The following is a 23,514-nucleotide window of genomic DNA, read 5'->3' as shown; positions in this document are numbered from 1 at the left end:
GTGCCCAGGGAAGAGTTGCTGCAAGTATTCCTGCAGTCTCACAGACGATATCCCGTAGGCTTTGATGAAAGCTTCAACCATCGTGGATTTGTCTTGGTCGAATTCCTAGAAATTTCGTTTCTTGACGGAATAGGAGAGAAGGTTCGGCTACAACCCACTCCGGGCGCCCAGTCTGCCGTGCCGTGGTATATATTCAGTTTAGCGCTTGTACAGGCCGCGCACCGCAACCACCACTGGCATTTGCTGGCGAGGCGACCTTGGGCAACTCTAGATGCCTGGTTGCCATATTGACGGCCCGAGTATCTTCAGCGTCCCTCAGCTCCTCCAAGCTCCTCCAGGCTCCTCCAGGGCGGGAATTGCCACGCCCGCAGAGCCGCATGTTGTGGTCTGATTCCCAACACCATTGGCCCTCGCAGTGTTCCCATGATACGGCTGCATGAAGCTGCATCTTCACTGGCCAATGTGGCCGCGCTTCCCGCTCTCAATTCATTTCCCGGGTTTCAGATCCTGCTCGCAAATCGGTCACTGATGCTAAGTATGCACGGTCTTTTTGTCTTCCCAGATCCTTTATCACAGCAGTACTATCAGCAACCACCTGCTCGTTCTTCCTATAGAAATTAAGAGAACGGAAATTCGCGTACCCAAGATCGGAAGGCGCGTACCCAACGGTGACTAAGCAGTATTCTATACAAGACGACTTCTTCTCGAAGGGCCGGCTGGGGCGAAGGGGGCGAGCCCCGGAGCGCGAAGCATAGCGGAGGGCCGTGAGTAGGGCCGGTAGGCACGACCCGAGTTCCTAGAGGACCAACCCGCCCTGTTTGTGGTCCCTTATCGCGAAGAAGCCTTATTTGTTGAAGTCGTGAAGACTTTGAGGTTCTGTTCTCTGATTGGTTGAATAGTAGGGAGGGTACGCGCCTTCCGATTGAGGGTACGCGAATTTCCGTTCTCGAAATTAATAGCATTACTCAGCCATCGTAGGCTGCGGCTGGTCCTATAAAGTAGCATGAGGGGTGGCGATCTCACCTACGCAGCTGCTCTAGGCCTGATGGTACTGAGCCGTATGCAATGTGCTATTAATGCCCCCTTCGCGTGTCTGATGTGCATTTCTGCGTGGAGGACAACCAACCTCCTGTGCCACCCACCACACTCTGGGGTACTGTACCCAGCTCGTCAAAGCTACAAGCACGCGAAGTTCGATCCCACATAACATCCGCCCCGACAGAAATGACCATGACATCCTTGGCTTTGCAACCTGCGAATCAATGATGCATCTTTTTTGTTGCATCACCGACAATACATGCAACACCATGAATATCAGCGGCCAAGTACCTAGGTGAATATATGCAGCACCTCTCAGAGCGTCATTGCGATGCCTCTATAGCTTGTCAAATTTTTGTTTGGCTACGCCGTGATAGGGGCCGTTAAATAGAGGATCTTCCTACTGCGAGTCTTGTTCATGGGACATTGCACAGATGGCTGTCATGTGGGACGACTTTGCAAAGGACTTCCCATCGGAGGCAGTTACACAGGAGGCGACAACCATCATCTAGTATGATTCTGGGAATGTGTTTATTAATATTATTACTAGCCAGGGACAAACCTCTCGAGTCTTCTCGGTAAGTCAATGGATACCCTCACGCACAGCCCCCTTCATGTGACGGTACGGGCTTATAAGTGGTAGATTCCAGGTTAGGGTAACATGGAATTGTGGTCCGCCGCCATAAGCCGCTGGGGCCGCTACAAGGCCATCCACCTGCTAGGTTTTGCGCTGTACACGCTGGGGCTCGGCCTGTTCTCGCGCCTCGACGAGCACTCGCCCACGGGCGAGTGGGTCGGCTACATGTTCACGGCGCCTCTGGGGGCGGGCCTGCTGCTCAACACCCAGCTGCCCGCCTTTCAGGCGCCAGTCCCGGAGTCTGACCAGGCCGCCGCCACGGGCAGCTGGAACTTTGTCCGCACCATCGGCAGCGTCTGGGGCGTAGCCATCCCAGCCGCCATCTCGAGCCCCGTGGCGGCCGGCTTGCTCCGTGGCGGTGGCGCATATCAATTCGCCTCGGCCGACTTTGTTCGCCGGTTCCCGCCCGCCGTCCAGGATGAGATCCGTGCTGTCTACCGTCGCGCCATCCAGCGCGTGCTGTATGCTGCCATCTCGTTCACAGGGTTCGGGTGGCTGATATGCTGGTTCGAAAGGGACATTCCCCTCCGGACAGAGCTTGTGACGGACTATGGTCTCAGAGAAGATGAGGGATCCTGGGGGAAGAAAAGAGATGTTGAGACACGAAGAGAGGCTGTGATGGGAGTCATCGTGATTGTCAAATGGCAATGAACAAACTTCTTGAGAGGCTGATGTTCGTTGTTTCTGATAATCATTATGATATTTTTCCATGGTCTTGTTTATTCAGAGTTGATCGAGTCCCTCTAGAGAAAGAAATACGCTGGAGCCAATGCGGCTGCATGCTACTGTTGTACAACTGAAACCTTCTTTCCTAACCACGCCCGAGACAAACAATATCCTCTATTTCGACTGTCTTTCATAACGACACAGGGAAGAACCTGACATACATCTCGGGCTTATCAAAGAAGCCATGGTGAATCAAGCTTTTTTCCAGATCAAATCGTTGCCCCTCCACTTCAACCAGGTCAAACGACCAGAGAATTTTGGCCAAGAACATTCGAGCCTGTGTCCATGCCATTTCTCTACCCATGCATATTCTCGGACCGAGGCTGAATGGGTAGAGGCTCTTAAGGTGATCATTGGCAAAGGCTGGGTCGTATAGTGGATGAGAAGCAGGGAGCCACCGTTGTGGCCTGAAGTGGAGTGGCTCATGGAAGTAGTCCGGGTGACGTGCCAGAGCCCAGATGCAAGACTGTACGTGGGTCTTCAAGCCGACGATTTAGTATATCTCATAGTCAGAAGTATCTCATAGCTGGTAGTGGCCTGTTGAAGGGAAGCTGAAAGGGGGAAAGGGAAAACTAAAATGACACTTACACCTTTAGGTATGTACTGTCCATCCACCATGGCCCCTGGGCTGATCCGGGGCAAGCCTGTATTGTTGCTTGGGAGCATGCGCAGCGTCTCTTCGATACAGGCATGGAGGTAAGGTAGGGTCGTCAACGTTGGTCCAGGCTTGATGTCGCTGTAATTCGAGAAACTCTCCCTGATCTCTTGGGTCAAGAGTTTATGAGTTTCGGGATATGTGAGCAAATGCACAATGACGCCGTAAAACAGATCTCCCATGGGGCCCCAGCCAGCGAACATGACTTGCAATGCGACGGATCCGATATGAAGAAGCTCCTTTTGGTCCTTGGGGTAGGGAGCATCTACTGGTAGTATATGATCAAAGTAGTCTGGATGATCCGTACGACCTCGTTGATCTAATTGACGTGAGGGTGAGTACGCGATAGTCAACCCCAATTTTCTCTTCCTCGAAAACAGAAAGATGTGGTAGTGGGGGGAGGGGGGGTAATATGAAGAAATGAAAGGATACCATACCGATACGGCGGCGCACACTATCCGACGTCGCCTTCTCCATCTGGGAGAACAACGTAATCTTTCCGAAGGGTGCAAACAGGTATTGAAGTGGTCTGATGAAAGGGAAACGCTTGAACACTTGAAGCACGGTCGCGAATGAGTTGAAATTGAGCAACACATCAAGGTTCACCGAGTTTTTCACTATTTGCCTGAGTTAGTATGCCGAAGAAAGAAGCTGTCGCCTTCCGGGGAAGGGCAGGAGTGTGTGGCTTTACTGTCTCTCATCTGGTGCATTTTCTCATTCCACGCCAGGTCGGCAGCCATATCCATAGCTAGCCAGTTTGTCCATGTCACCAGTGGAACGCTGATGGTCTTGCGGTCGAGATTGACCTCGGTCATCCTGGCCACGAAGTAGTCCAGATACTCGTGGATGATGGGCTCAAAGGTGCGCAAGGAGCGGCTGCTGAAGGCCGGGGCGACCTGCCTGGCCACGTTCCGGTGGCGAACGGGGTCCTCCTCCCAGATCAGGCCGCCGAGGTCTTTACCGCGGTTCTGGAAGTTGGTCTTGACAAAGTCCTCCATGTTCTTGTGCTGCGGCGAATAAATGTCTGTGAAGGCCTGGGGCGTGAAGAAGGCGAGCTCATTGGGTGCGATTCTGACGGCTGAGCCATAGTTGTGCAGCGTCTTCTCGACCGCCCAGGGCCACCGTCCGGATAACCAGTGGTAGGCATACCATAGGTTGGTAACGGCGGCAAGCCGCGGTCCCGGGAAACGGGAGAGCGGATGAAAGTACAGCAGGTAAATAACGCGCGTACACGCGTAGGCGGCGATCTGTGCAGGATGTTAGTCATGACATTATCGGCTGCTACCTAGGTATCAATAGAAGCAGAGAGGAACGCACAGCGCTGAAGACGGCGGTGGCCAAAGTGGTGGCGCTCACGCCCGAGAGGTCCATGATAGACTGCGAAGGCATTGTTGATGCTAGCCAGCTGGCGAGTTTGACGTTCGGTTCGGTTTAGACTACGAGCGAATTGAAAGTGTTGCGTTCAAAGCCCTAGCGAAGATCATAGGAGGACATCAGCACCAAAATGAAAGGTCCTACATAGAACAAAAGAGTGGCGTGGTGCTACTTACCGGTGTGCGCTCGGCTAGCAATCGACCTTCAAGTTGGCTGCAGACAGGCAGCGATGGGGCCGTATTGATTGATTACTTAAGTAATTCAGGCTGCAGCAGGGGCAAGGGTGTCCTTAGCGAATACATGATTAAAATAGGTCAATGTACAAACTTGATGTACTTCTGCTGCTCTGGAAGCATGCAGGCATGCAAGTGCTGCCAACATTCATCTATTCGACGTGATGCATTTAGAGCTGTCTCACAAGCCTCGAGCCTCAGCCTTGTTTTCCTCCCATCGTGTGAGGAGTCCCAGCGCTCCTTTGACGATTCTCACTCGACTGCACTGAGGAGAAAAAGATTTAAACCACCCTAAAGTACCTAGGTATTGTGCACACTTTGCCTGGAAGTTGCCCAGCCATTATACAAGTCCAGAGAAACTAGGTACATACTTAAGTAGGCACCTACTCTGCAGTTAATTCTCAGAGTAATTTGTACGTGAAAGGTAAACAGGGGATAGTGTACTAGTCTTTGAGTATTGACAGCTGCTATGTTTCGACATATTGTGGTGGTATCTAAGTGTCGCTAAATTACATATGTAACAGGACGCCATCACACGACCAACGGTGACAGAGATGTCCTCTACCTGATATCCTGGATATGCAATCAAAACTTCTGAAGGATCTATGGAGCAAAGGTCATCTGGAAACTAGCAAAACGGCCGTTGGAATGAATAGAAAAGGATCCGGGGGTGTTTGCATACTTATTACACAGTGGTAAACGCTCAATCGGCTTATAAATGCAACTAGTCCGATGCGGCCTGTTGCCTGTGCAGCATGCGGTGCAGCGACAGTACGTTAACACCGTCGCTTCCAATCGCGTACATAATCAGTAGACCTTGCCCCTCACCAAGACCTCGTATCACCACATGCACCCACTGGCAGGAAATACCACGGACAACAACACACCCACACAGGCACCACCCCCGAGATCAACATGACTTCCACGGCACAAAAGACCCTCTTCCTCGTCGGGCCGGGCCTGATCGGCGGCTCACTCCTGGTGAAGCTCAAGGAGGCGAGGCCAGACCTGAAGCTCCACGCCCTCACGCGCCGGGACGACCAGGCCGCCGAGCTCAAGGAGCAAGGGATCGAGCCGGTGCGGGGCTCGCTCGAGGACGAAGACACCATCAAGGAGTGGGCGGCCAAGAGCGACATCATCATCCACACGGCGTCCGCCGACGACGACAAGGGCGCCTTCGCCATCGTCGAGGGCCTCAAGGCGCGGCCAAAGGGCTCCAAGCGCGCCATCTACATCCAGACCAGCGGCAACGACGAGCTGGTCAACTCGGCCGCGGGCCTCGGTGCCAAGTCGGTCGGGGACAAGACCCTGTCCGACCTGCACCTGACGGACGAGGAGATCGACGCGCGCATCAGGCCGGACGCGTACCACCGCCACGTGGACGGGCACCTGCGGAAGGAGATCCTCAACCCCGAGGCGGAGAGGGAGCACAACGTCGTCGCGAGCCTGATGATGCCGCCCCTGATCTACGGCATCGGCTCCAGCCCCTGGAACCGGATCTCGATCCAGACCCCGATGCTGACGTCGTTCATGATGAAGAACGGGCTGGTCGCGCTGCCGGAGGGGTTTCAGGGCGCGTGGAACTGCGTGTGGGTGCACGACCTCGTGGACCAGTACGTCGTGCTCCTGCAGCACCTCGAGAAGCTTGAGCCGGGGCAGCAGAAGACGCACTACGTCTTCCCTGCCGAGAGGAAGCCGTTCTCGTGGAAGGAGCACTTCGATGCTGTCGCGGGGGAGCTGAGGAGGCTGGACCACCCGGCTGCAAGGGCCAACGGCGGCAAGCCCAGGGAGCTGAAGACGAAGGAGGAGTTCATCGAGTTCGTTGGTGGCAAGGACAACCCCTACAGCGAGTGCTTTGGCTACATTGTGTGGGGCACTGAGAACAGCTACACCAGCCCTGAGTAAGTCACGTCTCGAGCACGGCGACTCCTGTGCTTGTTTCCTGTCGTTTTGTATGTCGTGGCTGGCGGACTGACATCCTCGATAGCCTCACTGCGAGCCTCGGGTTCAACCACAAAGCTAAGGGTGTAGTGGACAGCATTGTCAACGGCAAGGAGCTGGAGAAGTTCATCAAGGAGCAGACCAAATGAGCAGCACTGCAGGCAAGCCTTGGTATTCAACTTCGAAAGGAGCTGGACCGTGTTGTGTGCACTGCTGACTTGGCACTGGCTTACCTGTGGGCCTGAACATTGGACGCCGGCTTAAGCAGTCGAGAAAAGGAATTTCACGTAAAACCAAGGTCAAGAAAAGATGATTCTGTGGACCTGGCCGACTGAATAAATCCAATATCTGATGAAGTCGTGGTGCGCCCAGCCTCCGGAACAAAAGTTGATATGCATCTGATTGTTGAAATGAGCTTTGCAAGATTGATTTTGTAAGCTTGATTTAAGTGAGGTAAAAACAATTGTCATTATGAATTGCCATGCAAATGCTATAGCGCCGTGAATGGAACGAGACATGCATCCATGACCTCAACTACACACCTGGGTATTGCTTACATAAGCGTCAGATCGGGATTGAACCTTGCAGACATCAAAGTCCTCACTCACCATGTTCGGGCTCGTTCTTGTGGAGGACCATATCCAGCCCCCAACACAGCCTGCGCCCCAGCCAGTGATGCTTTAATGGCCCCCCTGAGCCGGACATTATGGCGTCTGAAAAGCCAGGCAGGCTCCCACGCCGCCCCCCTCTCACGATGTGCCGCTCCTAGCAGGCGAGGCATCTCAACCTCAAACTCAACCTCGACCTCCACCACAACCTCAACGTCAACCAGCAGCTGGCACGCCCAGACCTCAGAGGCCTCAAGCCGCGTCCAGGTCTACACCTCGCACAGCCGCGACCCCTATCTGAACCTGTCAGCAGAGCACTTCCTCCTGCAAAACTCGCACCCAGAGTCGACGGTGCTGTTCCTCTACACCAACGACCCCTGCGTCGTCATCGGCCGCAACCAGAACCCCTGGCTCGAGGTCAACCTGGCCCAGCTTCGGCGGTTCGCAGCAGCCCCCCTGGTCCGCAGGCGCTCGGGCGGCGGCGCCGTCTTCCACGACACCGGCAACGTCAACTTCAGCGTCATCTGCCCGCCGCAGGCCTTCGACCGCAACAAGCACGCCGAGATGGTCGTCCGCGCGCTGCGGGGGCTGGGCGTCGCCACGGCGCGGGTCAACGAGAGGCACGACATCGTCGTGGACCGACAACCACCACCACAACCAACACCACAACCACCATCCCACACCAGCACCAGCAGCAGCAGCAGCAGCACCAAGACGTTCAAGGTCTCCGGGTCCGCCTACAAGCTCACCCGCCTGCGCTCCCTGCACCACGGGACCTGCCTGCTCGCCTCGCCCAACCTGGCCCGCATCGGCCGCCTGCTGCGCTCCCCCGCCGAGCCGTACATGAGGGCCCGCGGCGTCGAGAGCGTGCGCAGCCCGGTGTGTAATGTTGGCTTGCCCGTGTCGGAGTTCGTGGCGGCTGTGCGGCGCGAGTTTGTGGGGATGTATGGCGCCGCTGATCTCGATGTGGAGCTCGGCGGCGGCGCTGACTTTGCGCATGAGATGATCCAGAGGGGTTACAGGGAGCTTACTGTGAGTTGGCATGTCCTGCGTTGTTGATGATGCTTTGGAGTGTGTGTGTGCGTGTGTGTGGGTTGTTTGCTGATGTGTTCTGAATCACTGCTGTGGTGCAGTCCCAAGAGTGGATCTACAACCAGACGCCCCTGTTTACATTCTCGACCCATCCGTCCGAGGACGACCCCAGGGAGAGACCACCTCTCCCACCGGGTCTGCCAAAAGATGTAGGTGCTTTCATCCAGGGTGTACACGGATCCTCTGATTTGAGAATACATGACTGACATGGCATGCAGTTCCGCGCAACAATCACCGCGCGCCATGGGCAGATCCAAGAGGCCGACCTGTCCGGCTTCGACGGCTCCGCCCTCCGGGGCCAGCACCTTCACACCATCGCCGACTGGCGGCATGTCCTGTCACACAGCGGCAGCGGCGGCGCATCAGAGCAGGTCGGCCGGTGGTTCAACGACTTGTTTGGCATAGGCGACACCACGTGATCGCCATAGGATGGATACCATTTCTTCAATACATCTGCACGCTCCATAGACAACAAAACCAATATGATGATACCCCCAACCCGCTTCCATGCTACCACGACCATCATCCCCCTCTCACGAAGCCCCAATGTCCATGCTGTCCCTGAAAAACCTGCCGTGTGCCCTGCTTATTCCAGGTTCTGCTGCACATTCATCACACCACGCCCATACCACTCCGCGACGGTAGCAAAGCGGTCCTCGCTCCGCTCGAGCTCATCCTTGAACAGCTCATGGCGGTCGGCGTTCTCCTCCTGGCCCCGCTTGATGGCCCGAATGGTGGCGTTGTTCTGCGCGCAGAGCGGGCACTCGCCCTCGACGCCGTCTCCGCCGCGCAGGCACCGCTGGTGGAAGCTGTGCCTGCACAGGAAGTGCACGGCGGGGAGGTCCAGCACCTGCGTGCACACGGGGCACCGCGTGGCCTGGAAGACGGCGGGCTTGGCGCCCAGGTCCGCGATCTCGGCCCGGCGCTGCTCCGTCTCGGTGCGGAACCCGGCCACGCGCCGCCGGTTCGACGCGATGTCCTTGCGCTCGCGCTCGATCGTCTCGTGCAGGTACGGCTTGATCATGCCCATCGTCGCCACCGCGTTCTTGGACAGCATCTGCACCACCTGCAGCGGCGCCATCAGCCCGTCCTTGTCGATCGTGCTGAGCACGTTGGCCAGCTCGTCCAGCCCCGCCTCGTCGAGCACCCGCGAGTCTGACGTCAGGTACGCCAGCGCCGCGGGGTACAGCGAGGGCTCCTGCGGGCCGTACTTGCGCAGGGCCTTCATGGCGCCGCGCGTGTCTTTGGCCGAGGTGTAGGAGCGGAAGATATCCGACAGGAGGCCGGCCTGCTCCTTGACCAGGGTTGTTCCGTCCTGGAATTCGGAGAGATGCGACAAAAGCAACACATTGGAGTTCTCTATAGGCGCCCCCCGGCCTTCGATGAGCTTCTTGGCCTTTTGCTCCCACTGCTCTCGGTCGTGCTCGCTCTTCACCTCTGTAGACTTGTGCAGGTACATCTCAAATAGGGTTGTGTTGAGGTCGGCCTTGTTCTCCTCCGATATGCTCTCATCTTCAAGACATGCTTCGAGGAATATGATGAATTCGTCAGGGTGATCTATGAAGGATGAGAACGCTGTTCGGGGTGGCGGTGCGGTGTATTTTGGAGGCGGCGCGTCGTCTGGATCAAGCAGCACAGCCCCATCGCTCACAGTGGGCTCTATATTCCCTTGTGTCGGAGGCGAGGCAACCGCGGACGAGTTCATATATGGCAGAGGGAGAAGGTTGGACAGGTTCTGGACGGCGCTCACTGCACCAGCTGCGAAGCCGCCACCTGATGCCGGGGTCTCGATGGTATCAGCGTTGCGCACCCTGGGGCGGTAGTTTCCAGTATAATAATCGATAAACATCTGCGTCGAGCCCTTTGGACAGTGCTCGATGAGCACCCGGGCATATTTCATCAGGCATGGGTAAGCCTGGACTGTATCAGCGTCACATTCTCTCTCTGAGCGCACGTGGCCAGAACTCACCGTTTGGGGATCAAGACGCCAGATAAAGGCAAGGGCCTCCTTATAGTCCTTCAGATCCTCAATCAGAATGTCCACCACCAGGTCGTTTTCCCCGTGCTTTTTGGCGAGGTAGGCAGCCTGTTCGAAGTAGCCACCTTGCCTGCACATCGTTATTGCTGTGTCCAGATCAAACTTTAGCTCCCCGGGTTGCTTGATGAACGCCTCCAACTTTTCGATATCTTTCAGTTTTGCATAGCAGTTCAGCAGGAGTGTGGTGTGGTCTGAGGTGGCTTTCCCGTGCTCGTGAAGTTGCTCCAGATACTCGATGAGGTTGTGTATCCTCTGCGTGTCCAGGAACTTCCTAATAACTTGTGACGGCTCCATATTGTCGATCGCCTTGATGTATTGAGCCATGGCTTGATCGTACTCCCCTTTTTGATACAGGTGATCGCCGTACCTGCGGAAAATGACATTCTGTTGTTGAGTATCCAGACCCGCGGTCTGCGCAAGGGATATCGCGAAGGGGTAGAGATTCCTCTGGTAAAGCAATTCCAACCTCTGCTGCAGCGTCTTCTCGTGATATTTGTAGACCTTCCCGTCCTGCGTCAACGTGTACAGGTCACCCCACAGCTCGAAAACCGCGAGCACCTTGGAGATCAGAGTCTCGGTGTGTGCAATGACCTTCAGGTCAGGCTCGAGCAGGGAGAAGGTCGAGGCGTTGAAGATGGCGTCCGCAGCGCCCCCGCCGAAGCGCCGGCGCAGTTGCCCTGGGCTCACAGCCGTCTTTGGTGGCGACACAAGCGCGACGTACTGGTTGAACACGGTCACCAGCTCCTTGGGCGAGTCGTATGCCTTGGGAGGGCCTCGTCCTTCGGCCTTGTAGTAGTAGATCGCATCGTCTCTTGCGACGACAATGCTGCCGTCCCTCTTATCCACCGCCATACATCCCACGCCGCACCCCTGGTCCTCGACTGTTTTCGGTGGCTGGCCTTGTCCCTTGCCAGAGATGGTCAGCTTGAGGATGCGAGATACAGTCGAGATAAAGAGGGTGGTCAGCCTTTCGTCGACCCGGAGTTCGACCCCGGTGATGGGCTCCTCGGACTCGTAAACGATTCGTTGCTTGGTGCCGCGGTCGTTGATCAGGTCGCCCCGTATGACCGTGACAGCGCCGTTCGCGAAGCCGACGGCGATCTGGGACAAGTCTTCTGTCGCGGCAAAAGCCGACACCTGTAGCTCTTTCAGCCATGCAATGCAACCAGTTGTAGTTATGACCCGGGGTGGTCACGCACGGGAAACTGCTTCCTCCCATTGTAGATGGTCACGCTGCTCAGGCAGGTGGGCATGCCGGTCTTCTTGACCGGCTTGTCCAGAGCCCAGACCTTCAGCACGGGCTCGGCGCTGAGGTCCTCCCCGACGGTCACCAGCAGGCTCGTCCCCTCGACCTGGCGCATGTGCGAGATGCGGACATTGTCGTGGGCCTGGAAGCTGCGGACGATGCGCCAGCTGGGGCCGACGATGCGCACGTGGCCGTCGGAGCTGCCGAGGAAGAGGCTGTCGGAGCCGGAGCAGACGCTGGAGATCTCGTGGCCTTCGAAGAAGGAGCGCGTCTCGTCGTCGTCGGCGAGCTTGACCTGGCTGACGTCGAAGAAGTCGAAGGATTTCCACTGTGCGCGCAAGGCGAGAGGTTAGACCTTCTTGAATGCGTTGCGGAAGGGTGTCAGTGCAAGTTGAGGACATACAGAGAGAGCCATGGTGTGCCTATCGTTGCCTCCGTGACAACGAGCTGGGCGCCAGTCGCATAGTCGTTCGAGAGGCGGGGAGGTGGTGGCGGTGGTGGTGTCGACTGGTCCGGCTGTGCTGGGGACGAGTGACGACGAGCTCCCACCTGGCGATTGCTGATAGCAGCAGCTCCCGCTGCGGCACCGTGCCTTAGCGTGGCGCGAGCTGGTGATGCAGTGGCTGCAGGGGTGTGGAGCCTGGAAGCCTTGGCCTGATGCAGCTCCAAACTGGGGCTCTCAACGGTCGAGTTACACAACAATCCGGCAGTGCACATGTGCAGCTCATCATCAACAAGGCCTCGCAGATGATCCGACATAACTTTACACTCATGCCCGACTCTTGATCCTGAACATTCAGAATATCTCTATTTTGTCAATATGCCCCATCCTCTCCTGGTGCTGGAAACCACCCTGGGGCAGCCACATTCGATGTTGTTTACTGGGTCTTTATGTGGCTCCATTTGACAGCGTGTACACGTCTCAACTGCACCATGTCGTTAAAATGTCGTATCCAGTGTCCCAAGTCACCAATACTATGGATGGATCGGCCAGGATCCTGTGTCTATGTGGGCTTTTACGTCGCACAGTCACTCGATAGGGGGAAGCAGATGAAGTGAGTCAAATCGTCTTTTTTTTTTGGTACTCAGTTCATACTATTTACGTGGGTATTTACAGGTCGTGAAGTATGTATAGGAAAACGTCTTGGGATTCTCCCTGCCCACTGCCTGTTGCCAACCCCTACTTTCCCGGAAAACCCGGCCAAGGAGCTCCTTAGGCGAACTGGCCCTTCATCTGTCCAGTGACATTAGGGTTCTTGACGATGTACGCGCCACGCTCGATCGTGTTGACGAGGATGTTTCCGGACGGGTATCCGGCGTAGTGCGACCAGGTACCGGTGAAGGCGACTCGGCCGCCGCCGGGCTGGTTGTCGTCATCCGGGAACACGTCGAAGAAAGCCACCTCCTTGATGCCCTTGCCGGTCGGGTCGCGGGGCACAGAGGACACGTCGAGGACGCGGAGACCCGCGCCGTAGTTGGACTGGAAGGACAGGCCGTTGTACACGTACTGGTTGTGGTCGATCGACCTCACCGTCGACTTGTACTGACCGGTCTGCTTGGGCGCACGGAGGTCGCGGATGTCCCAGACATAGGTGACGGGGAACCCGTCGGCCGCAGTCCCGGCGCCATTTTGCTCGTCGAGTTCGTCATCTAGGAGAAGGTACTCCTGGTTGTTGGGGTCCAGGACCACGCCTTGGTGCGTGTAGGATGCGCCAGTGTAGCTGGTGGTGGAGATGATGGTGGCGGCGGCCTTGTTCGTGACGTCGTAGATGGTGAGGGTGTCCTCGTTGTATCCGTAGCAGATATCGCGTCCGGTGTACCGGGTGTCCGGTCCTCGGTAGACCAGGCACTGGGCGTCGTGGACATAGCCATCACCGGGGGCACAGCCCGGGGTCGTGGGGCTGGCAGGGTTCGACAGGTCGATGAAGATCAGACCCGACCTGCACCTGTCTGTGCGAGGTTGTGCGCCGACTGCAACGGCGAAGTTCTTCTCCTCGAGGGAGACGACATTGTGGGTGCGACCACTGGGGAGGCTGTTGAAGAGCGAGATGTCGCTGGTGGTGCTGAAGGTCTTGGGTGAGGTGACCGTCAGGAGCTTGCGGGCGTCGAAGATCTGGACACCGTGGTTCGCCGCCTCAGATCCGATCACGAAGTAGTTCTTAACCGTTCGGATCTCGCGCCACTGCGAGGTGACTGATTGCTGGGGGAGACGACCAAGGTAGGTGATCCGACCCTCCTTGGAGATCTCGATGAATGCAGTGCCATCAGCCTGGCCGATAGCACCGAACTCACGTCCGTCCGGAGATGTCCAGCCCCAGGAAGAGGAACCCGAGCCGCTGCTGCTCCCCAGCTCAGCGTGGGTCTTGAAGTCTTGCAGATCAAGGTTGCTGCAGCGGAATGTCTGCAGGCGGTCGCCTGGGACGACAACAGCCTGGCCGTTGACACACTTGACGGGGGCAGGGAGAGTCTGGAAGAGCTGGGTCTGGTTGTATGCTCCGTCGGCGCGGCGTTGCTCCCACTCGTCCTGTTTTTATGTCAGCTTTGGGACGATATATCAAATATCTCGAAGGGCAGGACCATACCATCTTGTAGTGCATGACGGCGTCATGAACTCTTCCGGACTGGTACATCTCGTGGGTGATTTCGCTCTCGCCAAGGAGGGTCTTGAGCGAGACAGCCGCAGCCATGGCCGGAGCCAACAGGGTCAGGGCGTACTTCATGATGGGTGATTAGGAATACAGGAAACACCGATACTGAAGGGACGGAGCGAATGTGTGGTGATGCGGTGAGGAACGAAGTCGTAGTCGAGCAAAAGGATGAAGAGGGAATGTTTGCCTTAAATCAGTTCCGGATGTTGTTGTTCTACATTGTGCAATACGGGGCAGTGAGTCTTACCTTCCTCGCAGAGATAGCGCCTGCAGAGGCACCTGGGCACACAAAGGCTTAATTGTGACCTTCTCTTAAGGAAAGAGCAATGCCACCTGCGTATTCCTGATGAAGCAGGTCAAGCCTACGATAAGCTGGAAGGTTCAATGTAGATATCTTGGCTTTGACTTGGCTTTGCCTTGGCTTCATTTATCCCGCCCGCCTCGGCCAATTGGGCGGCTCGCTGCGTTCAGACGCCATCATGGCCTTCTCTGCTATCAGAGTTATACGACTTCGTAGTGGTCCTGGAATAGTCGAAAGCCGGTTGAGTGGAACTGCTACCACTTACAGCCCTGATGCCTGTCAATATTATGATAGCGCTATTGACACGCCACAGCTCACGAGTTGCCAAAGTCGCCCATTGTTGGGGACGTCGGACATTTTACCATGGGCCGGTGAGGTCGCACTGCTTGCGAAAGAGCGTTGTATCGAAGACATCTTGTGCTAATTTTGGCCTAGTCTGCTGCAATTCGGGCCATGCAACTCGGGGACATCTTTCCCGCTTGAACCGCTCTGCCGAGATCCAAGAAGACTTTACAGCATGAGTGGATCCAATGTTTTTCTGGGCGGTTGGCATAGGTCTTGGGCCATGGCTTGGCGTGACCTTGCAAGGAAGGAGGAAATGAAGGGGCAGGCCCAGATACAACCTTGGAAGTTGCTATGCACATATCGTGTTCGTCGTGTCGTCACTAGTATCTGGTTTTCGAAAGTATTCCGGCGTGTGAAAGGCGTGAGCTGGAGTTGCCTTCCGAAGGTTCCGCCAACCACGCTCATTCGTACAGCTTTTGATGACAAAACTGTACAGGAAGTCATGTTGCACTCCGATAAACATACTTAAGTAGGGAGGAGAGAGAAACGTCATTGCAGTGCAGAACATGGTAGCCCAGTGTCAGCTAGAGCAAATGCTTGAATGCTGATCTCCCAAGTGGATCGTCACACATCACGGAGTCATGTGATAGAATGTCTGATGCGCCAGGACTCGACGATCAGTTGATTGGGTAACATTTTAAACTGTGCCAATGCCGCCGGACGACCATCTACTTGAGTGGTGAAATATTGAATTCAAAGTGATGGACCAAGTTCGCTTTCCCGCTGCATGGTACGGAGCACTGCGTACCTGTAGCGGTGGCCAGCCTCTCGAGTCTAGAAGGCACTGGAACAGGGGCCTAAAGTCAAAATAGTCCCGATATGGCCATATGGGCAGAGAGAAGGGTTAGGGTCGAATAAGAAAGATGTGGTAAGATACCTCCCTGATGTACTGTAGACTGCTGGAGCACAAGGTATCTACTAGCCTCCGCCCTATCTTGCCCGCTGAATGAAGTGCCGCTGCCTGCCCCACACGCCGACTCCTGCCTGCATCATTCCTTCACTCACTCACCTTACCCAACCAAACCTTAAAGTGACCTTGGGCTGAGCCTCAAATCAGCAACCCACCAGCCCTGATACTCAACTACCATCGCCGCTGCAAATCCATCATCAAGCCTTACTCATCCAAGATACCCTCATACACAAAGTCGCACCACAAGATCAGCGACTCATCATGGGATCCGTCGTGCTTCCCCACCTGCCATCAGGCTGGCACGTGGACCAAGCAATTCTTTCAGGTGCGTCTCACGCTGACTCCGCCCGTCTCAGCATCACATACTAACGACCATCACAGAGGAAGACCGTCTCGTCGTCATCCGCTTCGGCCGTGACCATGACTCAGACTGCATGCGGCAGGACGAAGTGCTGTACAAGATCGCCGACCGCGTCAAGAACTTCGCCGCCATCTACCTCTGTGACATCGACAGGGTGCCCGATTTCAACAACATGTACGAGCTGTACGACCCCTGCACAGTCATGTTCTTCTTCCGCAACAAACACATCATGTGCGATTTCGGAACAGGTAACAACAACAAGCTCAACTGGGTCTTGGACGACAAGCAGGAGCTCATCGACATCCTCGAGACCGTGTTTCGGGGTGCCAAGAAGGGCAGAGGTCTCGTCGTGAGCCCCAAGGATTACAGCACGAGACATCGCTATTGAGTTGTGGCCTCACACCTAACAAATATTCTGGAGTCGGGTTGGAGTCGGGCAGGAGTCGGGTACCCAGACAGACGCCACTTCAACATTCGAGTGAGGTGAAAATGGGCTGCAATTTCGGGATCATTTCGCCAGCCACGAGACTGTTGGCTTGGAATGGCGGCAAACGGATAGACCACTTGGGTGTGTGACAGCTAAGCAATGAGACAAATAGCATTCTCCGGGGAACACCCGCTAATGAAAGCCCTCCAGTACGACATTCTAGGGCCCCGGCGCCCAGTGACCTGCATTCCACCCTCTGGCATTCACGATTGTTTACTTTGCTTTATCATATCCCCCAACTCCTTCATGAGCTCCTCAGACTGCCCACTAATGTTGTCCAGGAACGCCTCATGCTTCATGCCCTCCCACATCTCCTGGATCTGCCCCTGGACCGCCGAGCTCAGAGGCCCCTTGCGGACGGCCGCAACTGTCTTCCTCAGCTGCTCCGGGCTGGACGCCCCGACAATGACCGCGTCGCCCTTGGACCCGTCCAGGATCGAGTTGTGGAACACCCAGCGGAAGGCCATCTCCGACGCGGGGATGCCTTCAGATGCTGCGATCTTGTTCCACGTGTCCAGGGCACCGAGCATGGCGGGCCGACTGCCATAGAGACCTTGGGAGAGTTTTCCCAGGAAGCTCGAGGGGTCCCACCGCCCCTTTCCCTCCTTAATCCCCTCTGTGGTCTTGGCTAGGAACCCTCCGGCTATTGGGCTGTAGGCGTAGAACGCGACTAGCATGGGTTGGTCAGCTGTCTTGCTTCACCCAGTGAGCTTCGCACCGGGACGGACTACCATGCCGATATTGAAATATAGGCATGTTGATAGAACAGCGCAGTGACACCTGTTTCGAGTATTGAAGCCGCAGGTACACAGATGCTTGACACTTTTCTCAATGGGCGTCACTTACTGTTGTTCTCGCGGAGGATGGGGAAGAGCTGAGACTCGGCCAGACGCCCCACGGCGTTATAGTTTCCCTGGTACACCGTCGGAAGCACAAAGCCCCGTTCCCGGCAAATCCGTAGGACTTCATTCGTCTGTTCTGGGCTGAAGTTTGAAAGGCCGAACCTCCGGAATGCTCCGGATTTGTAGAGGGCGTCGATGCCCTCCAGCGTTTCCGCAAAGGGGAGACGAGTGTCTGGGACATGGATGTAGTAAACATCGACCTGCGGTAAACGCAATCAGCCTTTTGCAAAACACACCGTAGACCGGGAAACCAATTCTCATTTGCTCAGGTGGCGTAGACACAGACCTGCGAAGTGCGGAGCTTCTCCAAGCTATTCTTCCCGGCAGCAACCACGACATCTTTGGTCGAGGGCTCGGGGCTCATGGCGCCCGGGGCTTTGGTATCGATCGTGAAGCGACTGGCTGCCTTTGCCTCTCCAAGAAATTGCTCGGACTTGCCGTAGATTGCAGATGTATCTATGATCTTGATGCCATGCTCCTCGAGGACGCTTAGGTATTCCTGAACATCTTCGCTGCTCTTAAATTCCGGGGCCATAAATATGCCGCCCCCAAAAGCAAAATTCGGTGTCGCCATGATTGAAATGATATGATGGGAGTGGGATTTAGATTTTTCGAGTTGTGAAGACTCGTGATGAATACTGAATCTAGAAGTTTGAGTCAACTGGTATGTCACCGACGACATTGCTGATATCACCACCTGCGGGGAAGGAAATTTATATTACGGTGTATAATAAGCCACTAACTAGGTCCGTCAACTCGTAACATCCTGCCTCTTGGTGATCCGAAAACCTTGCTGCCTGGCTTCCTACGCACTTAATTGAAACCTACCACAGAGGCTAGTCTGTCCGGCATCCCGAAGATGGCAAATGCAGGGGATTAAGAACGAACCACCATGGCAAATGCCGCTTGACCGCTCTCACATTTGCTGAGTGCGCTAGTGCAAGCCCCACGGGCCTCTGAGCGAGTCCCGATGAGTCGGACGGAGCGGCCGCTAGTAAAGGATCATACGGATGATGGCCAAAAGTGTGTCTGTCGCTGACTGTTCTCAACCTGTCGTCCTGCCAGTGCAGGAGTTTTGATTTGGCAGCAACAGAAAGTCTCCGAGGACAAGGATCATGCTTACCCCGAAGATTTCCACTCTCGATTTGTTGTGCTACACGATGACGAACTAAAAATGCCTTGTATTTTGCTATCATAATAGTTTCTTTGGCACGATTCGGCCACTCAGCCGGCAGACGTTCCTTGTGATGAGACCTGCGGTCCCAACCCCAAGGTCACAACGACTACTTTCAAGTGCGTGAACCATAATCCTAAGAATCCACATGAACTTAATCGGTCGTGAAATGTGGTTATCAGGTTCCTTGTCACATTCTTCAGCGCTTTCGATGATGAAAATGACGAAATGATATTTTGTGGCCATGTGAATCCTCCCGGCAACTCGGATACCTCCCTCGATTCCTGTCCCACATGTATACTGAGGTAGATGAAAGACCAAGTGCTGGAGCTTTGAGGGACAAAAGGAAGCACAACACATTCCCTAATATCTCTTCCTCTCAGGTTTTTGCCTTGTCTCTTTCCTATTCCGTATAGGTCCGAACCCATTAGCAGCGCCCCCATACAGTGTAACTCAGTGTTAACTAGTAACAATTGATCCGAACAGATACCGTACATGCAGACAGAAGTCAATCGTAGTTCTTAATGTTCGCAGAAACAATCTTGAGTGCTCCTCGCGGGCCTCGGGAATTAGAAAGCCAGATCGTCCTTTTGCTATAAAATACCTGAATATTCGTCCGTTAAGCTAATCTGCCCTTCAGTCTAGAATAGTTGTAAGGTTAGAGTTTTACTATAATTATAGTATGAGGGTGTAAACCTAAGATAAGCTTTCTTAAGTAAGGCTTAGCTTATTTAAACTTATTTAATATAAAAAGATACTTTATATTAAGATATACTTATAGCTCGAATTTTAAGACTATATAATTAAACTTTAAATTAATATACTTATAATTTAAAATTTAAAATTATTAAATTAAAATATGGAAATAAAGAATTAAGCTAGTTTATATATATTATTTATAATTAGTTTATTAGTTATATTATATTATAATTTTATACTTTAATTAATATTTAATTAATATACTTTCTTTAACTATTAAATAATAATTAAATAGTTATATATATTAAAATATTTAATTAAAAGAATAAAGTTATAATTATAAATTAAATATTTTATATTATTTTTAATTTATAATATTAATTTAATTAATATAATTTTAATACTTTATATTTTATTTTAATTTAATTTATATAATATTAAAGTTATATTTAAAATTAATATAACTTTTAAAAGTTAAAAATAAAATAATATAAATAATTATTTTATATTAATATATTAGTATTTAAAATAATAATAATATTTAAAATATAATTAATATTAATATATAATACTTATAAGTTTATATTAAAATTAATTATAAATAAAAGTTAATTAATTAGTTATTTAATTAAAAAGATTAATTAAAATTAATTATAAAATTATATTAATTAATAATAAAAATACTAATTAATATTTATAATATTATTTTAATAGCTATTAGTAATAGCCTTAGATATAAACTATATAAATAGGTACCTCTCCCTTAAAGAACTTTTAAAGAAATTTATCCCTCCTTATTCTTATTTAATTAGTACCTAGAAGTGACTCTTCTATCCTCTTACTTACCCGTGGTAAGTTAACCGTTAACTATAAGGTCGGGGGTGAAGGGCTCCTAGCCCTAGGTACGATGTTCTCGCCCCCGGCTTTAGTATAACTAGTTTTAATAGGAAAGTAATAACTAGTTAGTGACTAATTAAGTAGTTTTTAAAAGTGAAGTAACTATTTTAGAAAATAAATAGTTAAGAAGTAATTATTATATATTTAAAAGAAGTATAATTAGTTTTAATAGCTTTAATATAACTATTTATAAATTAAAAATATTATTAAAAGGGCTTTACTTTATATAAAGTTTTATAGTATTAATATAGGTAGATAAGTAATTATAAAGGTTAGATTCTTAAAAACTAAAAGTATTTTAAAAAAGAGTACTTTAAATATTTAATATATAGTTAATAAAGTTATATATTAATATTAATATTTTTATTTTTAAAAGAGTAAGTAATTTAAAAGATTTATTACTTTTATTTACTTAATTAAATAAATAATCCTTAAAATAAAATATTATTTTTAATTATTTAATTAAATAAATAATTTAAAATATTATTACTTTTAAAATTTAATTTTAAAAGTATAGTTATTATTTTTATTAATATAAATAAATATTATATCTTTTATTTAATATTAATAATTTTAAAATTTTTATATTTAGTTACTTTTAATAAGTAAATTTAAATCTTCCTTTTAATAATCTTTTAAAACCCTTTTTAAAGTACCTTTAAAAATATCTTTTAAAATTAAAGTTTAAACTATATATATTTTTAATTTATTTTAAAGTATTAAATTAAATTATAATTATATTTAAAAAGTATATTTATAAATTTAATAAAAAACTAAAAGGTTATAAAAGGTAAGTTTTAAAACTTTATTTTAATATTTTCTTTTAATATTTATTATTTTAATATTATTTTTAAAGGATTTTATTATTATTTCTATTTATTTAATTATAAAGTATAAAGTAATTTTAAAACTCTTTAGGTTAAGAATATTAAAGAGAAGTATATTATTAAAAGAGAAATAAAGTTTATAATATAATTATTAAATATAATATTTTTATTTAGATTATATTAATAGTATTATTTTTAATAAATTTATTAAAGATTATTTTAATAATAATTTAAATAAAAATAATTATTATATTTGTTATAATTAAGATAATAATATTTATATAAAAATCTTTAATATTTTAATTTTAATTATTTATTATTTATATACTTTTAAAAGGATTATAAATAATATAATATTTTTAATATTTATATTTTAAATTAAACTATTTTAATATAAAAGATTAATTATAAATTTTATATTAATAATATATATAATTACCTTTTATATATACTTATTAAAATAATAATTTTAAGTTTATAATTATTTTAACTTTTTATAAAGTTTATTAAAAGTATATTAATAAAATATTATTTTTAAATATTTTAATTAAATAGTAAATATTTAAAGGTTATAATTAAAATAATAATTTTAAAAAAATAGTTTTAAGAAAGATAGTTTTAATATTAACTTTTAGGATATTAATTTAGATATTAAAATTAATAAAAGTTATTAAAATTAACTTTAAGGAAAGTAATTTTAAGGATTTTAAGGATAATTTTATAATTTAATCTCTACTTTTAATATATTTTAAAAAGTAAATTAGTTAAGAAACTAATTTTAAAGCTTATTATTTAAAGGTTTATTTAAAATTTAAATTTAAGTATTTTTAATAAAATTAAATAATACTTTAATTAAAATACTATTTTAAAAGTAATTATAATAATTTATTATTTTAAAATAATCTTTTAAAAAGTAAGGTTAATAACTTTTATTTTAAAATATACTTTTAAAAATAATTATAATAATTTACTATTTTAAAATAACTTTATAATAAATATAATATATTATACTTTTAAAATATAATAAAAAACTTTATAAAAAAGGAATATACTATTTTAACTTTAAGTAAATTACTTTCCTTTAATATAAATTATAAGTTTATTTTTATTTATAAGTTTTATAAAGGTATTATTTAATTTAATTTTTATTATTATATTAATTAAATTATTATCTTTATAAATCTATTTAATTTTACTTATTTTTATTATTTATAAAATTAATATAATATTATAATATTAATTATTAAATATTTTTAACTATAGTTTTAAATTTAATTAAATATTTATATAATAATAAAGAGTTTATATAAATAATAAAAGGATTTTTAATAATAATAGTCTTAAAATAATAAAATTAAAAGTAGTTTTTAATATAATTTTAATATTAAATCTAATTACTTTTTATATATTTTTAATATTAAAATATTATAAATAACTTTTATACTTTATTAAACTTTAATAAATTAAATTAGTTTATAATTTAAAGTTATTATTATTTAACTTTTTATTTTTAAATATAATAATAAAATTAATTTATAAGTTTAAATTAATAATATTAATAAGTAACTTATTTATAAATATATATAATTTTAATATATTTATATTAAATAAAATATATTTTAGTTTTAATTAATATTATTAATTTATTATTATAAATAAATATTAAATTATTTATAATTATTTTTATAAAATTTTATTATAATTATATTATTATAAATAATATAAATAAAGTTTTAATTAAAATATTATTATAATTTATACTACTTTAATATATTATAATTTATATTTATTTTTAATTTTAATTTCTATATTATATAAGTTTAAATAATATATTTTATCTTTTAAATAAAGTTAATTATATTATTAAATTATATAATTTTATAATTATTAAAATTTAAATTATTTTTATAAATAAAGAATATAAGTTTTTAATTTTAACTTTATAATATATAATTAGTTATTATTTTTTAAAAATATTAAATTATAAAATATAAAAATAGTATTTATTTATATTTTAATATAATTAAAACTAATTATATTATTTATAATAATAAATAAATAAAGGTTATATAAAAATATAATTATATATAACTTTTATATAAATAAAGTTAATAAATTATAAATTAATATATATTTAATTTTATAATTTTATAAAATAACTTTAAAATTTAAATAATTATTTTATATAAATATTTATAAATTATTTCTAATAATAACTAAATAAAAATCTCTTTTAAAATTTAATTTCTAATTATATATATATTTATATAATATTATATAAAATTAAAAACTATTATTTTAAAATATACCTTTTAATATTAAGGTTAAAATTAACTTTATACTTATATATTAAATTATTAATAATTAAATTAAAA

The 23,514-nt window shown here is 47.2% G+C and overlaps 8 protein-coding genes across 8 annotated transcripts; 4 read left to right on the top strand and 4 right to left on the bottom strand.

Moving 5' to 3' along the window:
* Positions 1-1,034: 1,034 nt before the first annotated feature.
* On the bottom strand, positions 1,035-4,585 carry KVR01_006351 (uncharacterized protein). The gene is made up of 5 exons (XM_044784786.1): positions 4,374-4,585; positions 3,748-4,303; positions 3,494-3,673; positions 2,990-3,375; positions 1,035-2,879 (listed from the first exon to the last, which is right to left on the bottom strand). The coding sequence occupies exons 1-5, from the start codon at positions 4,443-4,445 to the stop codon at positions 2,532-2,534; spliced, it is 1,542 nt and encodes a 513-aa protein (XP_044645154.1). The 5' UTR covers positions 4,446-4,585; the 3' UTR covers positions 1,035-2,531.
* On the top strand, positions 1,473-2,326 carry KVR01_006444 (uncharacterized protein; the record flags this gene model as incomplete). The annotated part of the gene is made up of 2 exons (XM_044781870.1): positions 1,473-1,549; positions 1,726-2,326. 2 exons carry the CDS (start codon positions 1,473-1,475, stop codon positions 2,324-2,326), a joined length of 678 nt encoding a protein of 225 aa, XP_044645247.1.
* An 853-nt stretch (positions 4,586-5,438) lies between the features above and the next one.
* On the top strand, positions 5,439-7,092 carry KVR01_005831 (uncharacterized protein). The gene is made up of 2 exons (XM_044788011.1): positions 5,439-6,564; positions 6,651-7,092. Exons 1-2 carry the CDS (start codon positions 5,579-5,581, stop codon positions 6,751-6,753), a joined length of 1,089 nt encoding a protein of 362 aa, XP_044644634.1. The 5' UTR covers positions 5,439-5,578; the 3' UTR covers positions 6,754-7,092.
* Positions 7,093-7,128: 36 nt separating this feature from the next.
* KVR01_005820 (uncharacterized protein) lies at positions 7,129-9,246 on the top strand (the record flags this gene model as incomplete). Its single annotated transcript, XM_044793934.1, has 3 exons — positions 7,129-8,244; positions 8,346-8,453; positions 8,523-9,246. 3 exons carry the CDS (start codon positions 7,129-7,131, stop codon positions 8,721-8,723), a joined length of 1,425 nt encoding a protein of 474 aa, XP_044644623.1. The 3' UTR covers positions 8,724-9,246.
* Positions 8,891-12,206, bottom strand: KVR01_006195 (tethering complex subunit PEP5; the record flags this gene model as incomplete). Its single annotated transcript, XM_044789481.1, has 4 exons — positions 11,992-12,206; positions 11,542-11,916; positions 10,274-11,479; positions 8,891-10,219 (listed from the first exon to the last, which is right to left on the bottom strand). Exons 1-4 carry the CDS (start codon positions 12,001-12,003, stop codon positions 8,891-8,893), a joined length of 2,922 nt encoding a protein of 973 aa, XP_044644998.1. The 5' UTR covers positions 12,004-12,206.
* Positions 12,207-12,801: 595 nt separating this feature from the next.
* On the bottom strand, positions 12,802-14,308 carry KVR01_005749 (uncharacterized protein; the record flags this gene model as incomplete). The annotated part of the gene is made up of 2 exons (XM_044781646.1): positions 12,802-14,112; positions 14,171-14,308. 2 exons carry the CDS (start codon positions 14,306-14,308, stop codon positions 12,802-12,804), a joined length of 1,449 nt encoding a protein of 482 aa, XP_044644552.1.
* Positions 14,309-16,053: 1,745 nt separating this feature from the next.
* Positions 16,054-16,541, top strand: KVR01_006107 (U4/U6-U5 snRNP complex subunit DIB1; the record flags this gene model as incomplete). Its single annotated transcript, XM_044787651.1, has 2 exons — positions 16,054-16,117; positions 16,174-16,541. 2 exons carry the CDS (start codon positions 16,054-16,056, stop codon positions 16,539-16,541), a joined length of 432 nt encoding a protein of 143 aa, XP_044644910.1.
* Positions 16,542-16,843: 302 nt separating this feature from the next.
* Positions 16,844-18,204, bottom strand: KVR01_005872 (uncharacterized protein; the record flags this gene model as incomplete). Its single annotated transcript, XM_044787010.1, has 3 exons — positions 17,829-18,204; positions 17,487-17,742; positions 16,844-17,310 (listed from the first exon to the last, which is right to left on the bottom strand). Exons 1-3 carry the CDS (start codon positions 18,114-18,116, stop codon positions 16,844-16,846), a joined length of 1,011 nt encoding a protein of 336 aa, XP_044644675.1. The 5' UTR covers positions 18,117-18,204.
* Between the last annotated feature and the right edge of the window lie 5,310 nt (positions 18,205-23,514).

This window comes from Diaporthe batatas (genome assembly GCF_019321695.1).
Source record: "Diaporthe batatas strain CRI 302-4 chromosome Unknown Contig00006, whole genome shotgun sequence".
NCBI lineage: Eukaryota > Fungi > Ascomycota > Sordariomycetes > Diaporthales > Diaporthaceae > Diaporthe > Diaporthe batatas.
This window is presented reverse-complemented; position numbering and strand designations above follow the sequence as displayed.

Coding starts and splice junctions, on each gene's coding strand:
- KVR01_006351 (XM_044784786.1), bottom strand. CDS start 4,445: ATGCCTTCGCAGTCTATCATGGACCTCTCGGGCGTGAGCGCCACCACT. Junction 4,304..4,373: donor CCACCGCCGTCTTCAGCGCT/GTGCGTTCCTCT, acceptor CATCCTGCACAG/ATCGCCGCCTACGCGTGTAC. Junction 2,880..2,989: donor GACAGTACATACCTAAAGGT/GTAAGTGTCATT, acceptor GTCGGCTTGAAG/ACCCACGTACAGTCTTGCAT.
- KVR01_005831 (XM_044788011.1), top strand. CDS start 5,579: ATGACTTCCACGGCACAAAAGACCCTCTTCCTCGTCGGGCCGGGCCTG. Junction 6,565..6,650: donor AACAGCTACACCAGCCCTGA/GTAAGTCACGTC, acceptor CATCCTCGATAG/CCTCACTGCGAGCCTCGGGT.